This window comes from Etheostoma spectabile, chromosome 16 (assembly GCF_008692095.1).
Source record: "Etheostoma spectabile isolate EspeVRDwgs_2016 chromosome 16, UIUC_Espe_1.0, whole genome shotgun sequence".
Taxonomy (NCBI): domain Eukaryota; kingdom Metazoa; phylum Chordata; class Actinopteri; order Perciformes; family Percidae; genus Etheostoma; species Etheostoma spectabile.
This window is the reverse complement of record NC_045748.1, coordinates 18,771,034-18,782,716: the sequence shown is the minus strand read 5'-3', so window position 1 is coordinate 18,782,716 and position 11,683 is coordinate 18,771,034. Positions and strand designations below refer to the sequence as shown.

The window sequence follows — 11,683 nt, the reverse complement described above, 5'->3', positions numbered from 1 at the left end:
TTTGCTCATTCTGGCCAAAAAGTTCTATTTTTACCTCATCGGTCCACAGAACTTGTTTCCACATTGCATCGGGTTTGTCTATATGTTCATTTGCAAACTTCAAACACTGATTTTTGTAGTGAGGAAGTAGAAGAGGTTTTCTTCTGATGACTCTTTCATGAAGACCATATTTGTACAAGGATCTTTTTATAGTGGAATGGTGTACCATGACTCCATTGTCTGCCAGGTCTTTCTGGATGGATTGTGTAGTCAAACGTGGGTTTGGACTTCCTTTTCTCACAATCCTGCAAGCTATTTTGTCTGATATTTTTCTTGGTCTTCCAGATCTTGCTTTAACTTCCACTGTTCCTGATGACTGCCATTTCTTAATTACATTCCGAAAAGAGGATATTGGGATCTGAAAACGCTTTGCTATCTTCTTATAGCCTTCTCCTGCTTTGTGAGCGTCAACTATTTTCAGTTTCAAATACAGCACATTAGGATCTTCCCAGGACAAAGCAGAAAGAGATGTTTAGATTGAAACAAACCAGCATTCTCAAGATCTCAAAGGACTGACACAAGTCTAAATGTGTTCCATATGGGGAAACTACTATCCAGGTGTATGAAAGAAAGGGTTGTTTTCTATTCACCAGTCCCTATAGTCTGTACCTGTAATTCCCACAGACTGAGTGAGGAATGGAAGGAGCCTGGCCACGGTGCCTTATCAGTTCTAATGATGACACAGCTTGAGGCCATTTTCCAGCTGGGCCCAGTTTTGCCATTGAAACACTTATGGTCTACCCTGCATGATCTCCATGTGACAAGGATGGATGAGAGTTCTGCAATGTTAACCAATCATTCAAATCTGGTATGATGGCTTTACTGAGAAAATGCTATAATTTCACTCGCTTTTGGTTATCTTCCATGGAGAGCTAAAGTTGAGAGCAGCTTTTTGGTTAAAAATGGTCTGTCATTGCAGGACAGTGAACCCTATTTGTTTTGATGAAAACATAATGTTAAATCCTGATTAATGCTGGCTGTGATTAAAAAGAGTCTCCACCAAGATGCCATTGTGTAATTGATGAATAGATGTGTGTTCATTGCGCTGAACTGGATAGCATGGTTGGTAAAGCACATTATTTCACCCAACTGAACTGGCTTTTGGGGAAAAAGAATAGTTGCAAAGTCATAATTTACCTGTCATACAAAGACTTCTCATCAGTTACTGTAAATGGATTTGGCCCAGAATCACATAGGCTTCCTCCATAATTCTTTTGTGATTAAACCATTTTTCTCACCAGTACCATAATCTTTTCTTGTCTAACTAAAGTACATTGAGACTCTTTTCCCTAAATTCTTTCCTTTCGTTTTTCATACCAGTCTATTTTTCATATGTTTGTCTTTAAAACTCTGCCAGCTTGTTAATTTGTTAATGGTTTCTTTATGTAGGGGTCTTGATCATAATCACTCAGAACAACACCACTCAGGATCACTTATTAAAACAAAAAGCAACTATTATAACTAGGAAATGCTTTACCTGCAGAAAATGCTTGTGAATGCTGAAAAGCTAAATTGCTAAAGCTAAACTGTATTGCTGGGACATTTGCATAAAAGGAGGTGAAGTAGTGGGACTAGTTAAAAAAAGTGGGACTGGATTCATCCATGAAGAGAACACTTCTCCAAAGTGCCAGACACCATTGAATGTGAGCATTTGCTCACTCAATTTGGTTACAACAACAAACTGCAGTCAGGTCGAGACCCTGATGAGGATGACGAGTATACAGATGAGCTTCCCTGAGACAGTTTCTTGTTGCAGCAGCTGTCCGGATGGTTGGTCTCAGAGAATCTTGGACGTGAAGATGCTGGATGTAGCGGCCCTGGGCTGGTGTGGTTAAACGTGGTCTGCGGTTGTGAGGCCGGTTGGATGTACTGCCAAATTCTCTGAAATGCTGTTGGAGGCAGTTTATAGTAGAGAAATGAACATTCAACTCACGGGCAACAACTCTGGTGGACATTCCTGCAGTCAGCATGCCAATTGCACGCTCCCTCAAAACCTTTGACATTGTGTCATTGCTTTGTGATAAAAGTGCACATTTTAGAGTGGCCTTTTATTGTGGCTAGCCTATGGCACACCTGTGCACTAATCGTGCTGTCTAATCAGCATCTTGGTATGGCACACCTGTGAGGTAGATAGATTATCTTGGCAAAGGGGAAGTGCTCGCTAACAGATTTAGACAGATTTGTGAACAATGTTTGAGAGAAATAAGCCTTTTGTGTACATAGAAAAAGTATTACATCTTTGAGTTCAGCTCATGAAAAATGGGGCAAAAACAAAGGTGTTGGGTTTATAATTTTGTTTATAATATAGCATTTTGTGAAAAAAAAAAAGTCAAAGTATAATATTTCGAAAAACAATCATAGCATAGTTTGTCAAATAAACTCATGGTATGTTAAACAAATCCTAAAAAGAAAAAAGTCATGGTTTATAATTTCAAATTGTCATAATAAAGGATGTCAAAAAAGTAAAAGTATGGTATGTCAAAAAAAGTGATAAAAGGTTATGGTACAGTATGTTGAAAAAATCTAATTTACATGGTCATAGTTTAAAATGTTTTTAAAAAAACATAGTATAATGTATCTAAAAAAATCATAGTATAGGGTATAAAAAAAGTCATTGTGTGTCAAAAAAAGTCATAGTATAGTTATCGGAAAAGTCATATTATAGTATGTCAAAAATAGTGATAGTATGTTGAAAAAAGTAAACTCATGGTATAGTATATCAAAACATTTCACAGTATATAAAAAAAACAAGTCAGGGTAAACAGTATGTCTCAAAAAGTGATTAAAAAGTCAAAGTATAGCATGTCAAAAAAGTGATAGACAATGATAGTATTTAAATAAATATATATATATATATATATATATATATATATATATATATATATCTATATCTATCTCGTGTAGTATGTCAAAAAAGTCACCGTATAGTACGTTGATAAAAGTGATAAAGTCATAGTGTAGAATGTTAAAAGAAATTGTAGTCTAGTATTTAAAAAAAACTTCATAGTGTGAATATATATATAAGTGATAAAGTTATAGTATGTCAAAAGTGATAAAGTCAAAGTATAGTATGTCAAAAAAGTAATAACGTCATAGTATAGTATGCTGGAAAAGCCATTTAAAAAGTCAAATTGTATGTCGAAAAAAATGCAAAGGCATTACAATATATGGCTTTCAGTGTTTTAAGAGTAATAGTAGCAGCATGAGCATACATTACATATCCATAATCCAGTGTAATCCTTTATTTCTTTTTTTTGGAAGGAGAAACACACTATTCTTCAATTATTAGTGTTTGAGTGAGGTGTTCTACCTAGTTCCTTGTGTGTATGCACTTAGAGAGTGCATAGACACAATTCTGTATCGAACTGATCTCCATGAGAGCATGGATCCGAGTAGGAGCACAAGTGGTTCATGCTCTTGTGAAATTGACACATATAGTCTTTTTAATGTTTTGAACAAGCTTAAAATTAATAAGAGGAGTTATAAAGGAGCATAAAGAAGTTTTTTGCAATGTTATTAAAAAACATTTACATAAAAAATATTTAGATAATGAATATATTTAGATGTATTTACTTAATTCAAAAAATATTATTTATATATAGAGTAAATAGAGTGCTCGATACTGTTCCCTGTGGGACACCTTTATTGTCCATCTGATGACTTGATTTGAAACCATCAGTAACAGCAGTCTGAACAAGCTGATTTGAACCAGCTGTAAAGAAAATCATCAGAACCCATGGAAAGCAGTTTATTTACCAAAATAAACAGTAAAATCAAATGATATTATTATCCTCCAGAAAGACATGTAGTTGTGAGTCATCAGGATTTAACACAGACAGGACATCTTAGATATAGGCACATGGTTAAGTCACAAATGTACTTATGTGTAAAATGAACGTTTCCCATCATCGTAGGGTCATGGATTAACAGCTTTCCTTCTGCTTTCTAGCTCTGAGACACTCTCTGGTTCTCACCCTATCAAAACTGCGCCATCACCGTCTGCCCTTTTCGGTGGACACTCCCTGCCCTCCTCCCTTTCCTCCCACTCTCTCCCCAGGACTATGGCCAGGAGTGGTGCTGAAAGACTGAATAGTGGGAGATGGAAGGGTCTGTGCTCCCATTTCAGCGCTCCCATCCCAGGACTTGTCTCAGCCGGCTGGGAAGGCAAAAACCGGCTGCCGTGCACAGATGCTGGTTTCACATCACAGTGATGCATGTCTCCGTTGATATGCTGTACGTCTTTACATGAACCAGAAAATGTGTTATCTGATGGAGGGCTCTCCTAATTCTAGACTGACCCCCACCACCATCTCATCAGAAGCCTCAGGCCAGGCATCTGACATCTGCCCTGGAAATGTGCCAGAAAAGTGTGCTAGACTTTATTTTTATCTGCCAGCAAGAGCAATATTAGCATTTGCCTCCTTATGTGGATAGCCCAGATGCTCTGTTGATTGAGGCCCAGGTTGGAGCCTCTTTATTAGAATTTCATGGATAAGCACAACCCTGTGGTTATTGTCCCTTTCTCTCTCTTGTCTTTTTAGACTTAGACAGAGCCTTCTGACGTGTCTTAGCTGGCTGTCCAAAGGTTTTCAAAAGTTTCTAATGAAAAAAAACCTTAAGTTGCAACAGTAAGACTTTTCAAACAGATGTTTGTGACTCCTGCGCGAGATGGATTTGATTCTATGAAAACCCTCTTTGTGTGAGGGGCTCATCCATCTGTGGTGATCTGTGTTTCAGTACATCTTAATAAAGTAATCCCCTCCCTCGTTTTTCTACCCCTAGGAATGCTCTTGTTCTTGCACTCCTCTCCTTTGTCATGCGGGGCACCCAGACTATGTTTTGTTTAGGTTTCAGATTTAAGGTTGACTGAGGCCATGGCTCATCATTAGTCTGAGAAGACTTGTTTTAATTTTCTCTCTGCTGAAGTAACAAAAAGATGTCAGGCTTACTGAAAGATACTTGATGTAGTTATAAGGAATTCAGTGCTGTTCCAATGTGCATGTACTCATTTAAGTGTCACATAAAATAATAAACTGTTCTAAGATTGGACTACATTTCATCATATTCAATCAGTTAGTAGATGAAAGCATTGTTTCTTTTTATCCTATCTACCTCTATCAGCACAGGTATGGCAAAGATATACACTCATAATCCAAATAAACCAGCAATGTACCAGTGTGAAGTTTCATTCATCATCCAGGCTTTCCATATATTAGACAGTCATTTGTTTTCCTTCTGACATATCACTATACTTTCAAGCACTGACCATGATAACTGAAGCAGTGGCCAAAGGTTCCAGCTCCTCCCTTTGAAAAGCTGACCCGTTCTTTAAATGTTTAAAGAGCCTATTGCATCATCGGTTCTCGCCCACACATGCATTTTTTGGTGAATCGTGGGGGATGCATGGGGGTGGGTGTTGTGATACATCATGTGTTTAAGCAGTAGAGGGGAGGCCCAGGTTGTGCGGGGTTAATCACTGGTCCTCTCTGTGGGCTGTGCCGGCTCTCGGAGAGGATAAGACTGGCGGTGTAGGGGCATCTGAAGCGCAGGGGTCACATCGCTCACATCAAAGGAGGCTGGGAGTCTAGGTCACTATTTTTGGCCATGGGGTGGTGGAGAGAGTAGAGGGGCGGGTGGAGGGTTTGGGAACAGGATTACGGGGAGTAAAAGAGATGAAGAGGGACGGGTAGAGACAGTGAAAGATAAATAGAGAAACCAAGAGGCTGTGAGGGTCAAGGGATGGGGGAAGGGGAATTGACAGTGTCATTTTCAAATTTTCTTTGAACATTTCAATTTCATATCTCACCTGCTTTCATTATCTGTTCAGTTTATCATATGTTCAAGTTTTCACCAGTTAATTAACATTACCATAAACAGAAGTGAGTGGAATTTAAGATGACATAAACGAGCTTAAAGGGCAGGATACTGTCATCTTTCATGCCATTGTAATTTATGATGTTGTAAAGAATAGTGTTGTTAAGGCCTGGTCAACCACGGGGTAATATTTCACCGTAAATTCAATTTATTTCAATGTTATGACTTGATTTGCTTGAGGGGATGAAGTACTGCACAACTTCTTCATGACAATTTCAAATTTGAGATGGAAATTACTTTTTAGCTGCACCATTTAGTGTTATACCATACACTTTTATTTAACTCTCGCTTCTATAAACTGCTTCACATAATAGAAATGGTTTGCAAACAGCGTTGAGAACAGAGTTGATGGTATAATAACAATAGTTTTAATAAACTTTTGTTATTTAGTAACCTGTTAACTTGGTCGTAACTCTGAGGGAGAAAATTGATTTGTGGATTGATTGTTTTAGCATGTAGCACTTATATCCACTGGAGGTTTTGAGTAAATGTACAAACAAACTTTTGTACAAAATCTTGAAACTAAACTCACTATACTGAATTATCATTGTCATTGACCTAATCAGTAGCTTTTAGCAGAGGAGCTCCCCTCACTGGTGCCTTATTGCGGCCTTGTCCACTCAGCCATGATACACAGTACATTATTTTCTTGTTAAAAGCTTATTAAAAGACCACGAAAGCCAAAGACACAGGCATGATGTGATATCTGTCAAAAATAGTTGGCTACTGAGCTGTTACCCTTATGAACAGTGCTTGTATAAGCCTAGTTTTGAACACAACAGAGTGAAAAAGCTACCAACTTTGTCCAAACAGCAGAATCTACAGGGTAAATAAATATTGGGAGTGTTGAAGTATAGTTTCTTGCCACCAACAAGTCCATTTATCAGATATTAAGTCATGTGTCCCAGGCAATAATAATATTATAATATTTGGTGTACAGACACAAATTGCAGTACAGTTTGAAGGCCCTGCACAGGTGCACGAGGTGGGAGGAGATATGATGAAACTACATAATATAACAAATTAATAAGAACAATAAAGGCGTGATTTATTCTGCCCTGACTGGTGCAGCAAGGCAAACAGTAGTCAACCTTTACATAGCACAAATATATCTGAATAAAATGGAAAGAATTTAGCATGAACAGACAAAAGAACACAAGTCTATTTTTTTTTTAATTCTGTTATGTACATGTTTATTTACAAAGTTATCCATGTGTTTCAATCTAATTTTGATACTTTTTGACAGCTGTATCTGTAATCTCCTGATTTCTATAGAAGTATGATTAGAAAATCCTATAAACAATCATAAAAAGCAGGCTATAAAAAAGAAATGGGACCATCTATCTTTGATACATGCAAGAGCAAGTTGATTTAAGGAGTTGAAAAATAAAATACTATTGGCAAATAGCGATCTATCAACCATACGCATTTAGAAATTTGAATCAACATACCTCTAACATACACTCATTTAGTTTGATTGTCAGAGAAGTGCCATTTTGGGGATTAATACAAAATATTTTTGAGCACAAGCATTCACCGAGTACAGCATGAGACTGCATGAAACAACTAGAACTTCCACAAAGATAAAACATCTCCGAACTTTGCAGGGTTATTATGTCAGAAAACCTTTTCAAACTATCTGAAATCACAATGCAATACTGTAATGCTGTAGTTTGTCATACCAATTTCCTCCATGGAGAGTTATTGTGTACGATCCAAATAAATAATTTTAGATTTAGACTTCTTCCAATGTAACAACTTACACAACAAGGACTGTGGCAAAGTTTTGCAGGATGGCAGTGCTGAACAACAACAAAACTATGAATAGCTTGTTTATTCATTATGGTATAATGTATGTTGGCATGGAATAGAAGTTTAATCATATATCATACAAACACATTTAGGGTTAAAACCACGTGTTGCTTGTGTGTTTGTCTTCTCTAAACAGAGCATGATTTAATAGTGTTTGTAATTGCAGTATTAACCCAAATCAAAGTGACAATTTATAGTGTCTGCCAATTGCGTCAAGAAATATGTTCATTTAAATCTGTTATTCTGATCGGAGTTAGAGGAGTTTCTTTACTATAAAGCTAAACCGTGTTCAACACATGCTCTTTCAACTTAATGACACACTGTCACGCTCCGACTTCTAATATTTATGTAGCTGAATTAAATTATTACTACAGTTAAAGCTGCGGTCATGATTTTTTTTTGTCCACTTGAGGGCAGAAGAACATCACAACAAGGCAACAAACCCACAACCATGACATATTATCACCTTATAAAGTAGTAATGTGTTAGCAAACCTGTGCCTAATTACACATCCAGACACAGGGGAACATTTCAACAGTTTTGTGTTGCTAGACATACAATTACTTCCATACTGGAAGAACAAGACAATATGTTATGTTATGTCCCAATCCAACAGTTCTGCGTGAATCAATCTCAAATTAACCAAAAATGGGTTTTGTAAATGTACGTCATTGTATTAGTATGAATATACCTGAATAAATGAAGCCAGATATAGTTAGTGTGAAAACAATTTAATTTAAGTGCTGTCCTATTTGTAATTTTTACTGTCATGTTTCTCATAATGGCTGTAAGATTAAATTCTTGAGGTTTATGTAAATGTACCCAGCAACAGGAGAGATTTTAAGAGTAAGCAAATTCACCAAAGAACCACACCAAATGCTCCCATCTGCTTATTACTTTTAACGTATAGCAATTTGACCACAAAGTAAAATGATAACTATAAAAACTTAAAAGAAATGAGAACTAGGATAATGTGACAGGAGACAAATTTTTTTTTCTTTTTTTTTTCTTACATAAATTCGGGGCATGAACACAAAACAAGAGTTTTGTGTTTGGAGATCCAAACAACACCAACTCACAAAAAGGCTGTCAACTTGACTGCTGGCAAAGCATCTGAAGCGTTTTTTGTTCTTTTGTTCAGTGTCCCCTTTGTTCACTTTCTCTGCACCTAAGCAGTCCTTGTGTATGTTCTGGTCCAGCTCCACTTCATTTTTATGTTATTTGCTTATAAGTGCAGATGCTGTCACAACAAGTTAAGTGATAGGATGTTTGTTTTCCTACTTCAACACCATCTTACCAATATCCACTGTTGTCCGTGAACCAACACTGATCTCATTAAGATGATCAGCTACAAATCCTCTAAAAATATAAATATAATTTCATATAAACCCTGCCTTAATTTGGTCCTTTTTAGTTTTTTTCCTTTTAATATTTGTATCTCTTGATCGGGAATAAAGCTCTTTTAGCTGCTCTCGTTCCACTCTGGCATGATGCTGACACTATGTACAGTGTGGTACTGGTGTGGCGATAGTGTACGTGGTATGCCGTGTGTGTAGAGGTAATCGTTTCCCTGTAGGCCAGCTGCTGGCGACTGGATTCCAGCCCCAGGACTGCACTGGCGGCCCAGAGTCTGGTGGGTCATGGAGCTCTGGTACATGGCAGCGTGGTGACCATCCCCCAGCTGCGGAGAGGCGTGTCCCCCAACCCCGCCAAGTCTGGACACCAGCGACCCTGAGGTGAAGTGAGCGGAGAAGTGCTGGTAGGGCAGCCGGTCCATTGGCTGCATGGTGGTGACGGAGCAACTCCCATAGGGTGAAACGCTAGCCCAAGTGTTGCAGCTGATGTCCTCCAAACTAGGAACTGGCTCAGCACCCTGGGTGGCACTGGCATACATACAGGCCTGCCGCTGATTGGATTCGCTGCGGTAGGGCCCACTGGCCAGGCCGAGGCTCTGGGCGTAGCCAACAGGACGATAGTAATGGTCCTCCTCACTGGACGAGCTCTCCAGATAGGCCTTCTTATAGCTGTGCTCACCTGAGTGACAGTCATCCTCCACTGCAGGGAGAGTTACAGAGTGAAATAACAGTGTTACTCAAGTGCCGTTTTCAACTTCTTTAAAGAAAAAAAATGTGCAACTCCACATCAATACCGTGACAAACGTTTTTGGAATAATGCAATATTGGCTTTAACTGCTAATTTATTGACACCAAAAACAAATAATATCCACTATCTGGCTGCCAATTAAATGCTAATCATGAAAAACAAATATACATACTTTGTAAATAAACACATAATATGTGAGTATTTTTTGCTCATGTGATTATTGTCCGTTTTATGCACATCATTTATATACTTTGCACTACAAATGTGCACTCTTAAATTTAGCATAATTTTGTATCAGATCTGTTTAAAAGTGGACATAATCTATGTGAAAAAATAATTATAATTAATTTACACATACACTAAGTGTGCCTTTTTATATAGACTATAGAAAGCAATTTAAAAATACGTATGTCACCCTTACTTATCACTGTTATATGGGAAGTTAGTGGCCAAATTACCCAAAACACCCAATTAATTAAAAAAAGCTCAGTTTGCAAGGGCGGCTAGTACTGCAATATAACTACAGCATTAATGTCAATGGATATGGATACTGAATGGTGTAAAAATGATTGTCATTTTGATACATCAGTCTCCCATATTTGTGTCCTACCTTTCCTCTTGATGCAGTGGTACTCCTGGCCGTGCTCGTGTGGCAGGGGGAAGGAGCCCGACTGAGGCAGCATGTCCTGTGAGGTGCTTGTGACACCGTTCTCACACTGGGAGTACTGGGAGCTCAGGGTGCTCGGGGTGGCCATGCCCTGGACCTCCCCGCTGAACGGGCTCTGGCTGGAGCCCACTCTCTGGCGCACTGTACTGCGAGGCACTACTGGATACTCCTTGGTACTGTGTGCAGGCACACACATAGACACAAATACAGTTAGTAATTATCTGCAGTTAACCCCCTAAAATATCCTAAAACAGCTTGTTAAAAAAAAGAATATGAATCGTTCATTTCTGTATTTCTCTGTTCTTAAAGTCAGTCAACATTCACCATCAGTGAATCACACCCACTTAGGACAGAGAGAGAGAGAGAGAGGAAAGTTTTACTGAGGGAAACTCCTAGAGAAAACGCCAGCATGTATTTCACTCCTATTAATCCACATGATCTGTCAATTGATCATTTTGCTACTCTTGCTTCTTTAATTTCAGGGATCTCAGTTGAAACAGTGACCTGGTTTTGCATTAAGCTCTTATTCCCTTCAACATTGTAACCAAGAGCAGACGTGCATAGCTTACTGTACTCGGCAGGATTGGACAATGGCATGTAGGATTTATAGTGTGGTCTGGACTCTTACCATGCTCTAAACATTTGCAAGTTCTGATAGGTGAAATGCATTTCACTCCAAACTTTATATTAAACTGTGGCACTTACATCTGTCTGATACCATCAAATGTGTGATATTTTTTTCGACCAAGTACATAAAAGTACAAAAATCTCTCCCCAGATTTCCATAGCTTTTTTTTCAAAACATAAACCATGACATTAATCTGAAATGCATAATTACTGTGGCTCAGAATAGATAGAGATACTATAATAAAGGTTATAGGAAGGGGCTAGGATTAAAGCACCTTGTGGAAAAGCCGAACGGCTTCACAGTTGTTTTTTTTCTGATTTGGGATTTTTATATTTGAAAACACACGTTTGTATCGGTTGCCCAGAGGGGGAGTGGGTGGGCCGTGAGTTTCAAAACCAGATATTCTCCTTTGAAAATGTGTTTCCACGCAGTACGGACGCATACTCCATCCCTCATCTGGACTGAATAATGGAGGAAGAGCAATGTGGCCATGCATTGCCTTGGCTGACGGACCAAGCCATACAACCAACACACACACACACACACACACACACACACAC

At 38.4% G+C, this 11,683-nt stretch overlaps 1 protein-coding gene and 1 long non-coding RNA gene across 3 annotated transcripts in view; one reads left to right on the top strand and one right to left on the bottom strand.

Annotated features, from left to right (window-relative positions):
* Positions 1–11,683, top strand: part of LOC116704294 (uncharacterized) — a 125,303-nt gene that overhangs the window by 17,556 nt on the left and 96,064 nt on the right. The gene's annotated exons all lie outside the window — the stretch shown is intronic.
* tbx5a (T-box transcription factor 5a) overlaps positions 8,735–11,683 on the bottom strand; it is a 21,726-nt gene continuing 18,777 nt past the window's right edge. The window contains exons 8-9 of one of the 2 annotated variants that reach the window (XM_032539656.1): positions 10,439–10,671; positions 8,735–9,780 (exon numbers count right to left, since the gene is read on the bottom strand). In XM_032539656.1, coding sequence (XP_032395547.1) covers positions 9,188–9,780; positions 10,439–10,671 — 826 coding nt within the window. In that variant the 3' untranslated portion in view covers positions 8,735–9,187. The remainder of the gene's footprint in view (positions 9,781–10,438; positions 10,672–11,683) is intronic. The other variant, XM_032539657.1, reaches the window with a different exon arrangement.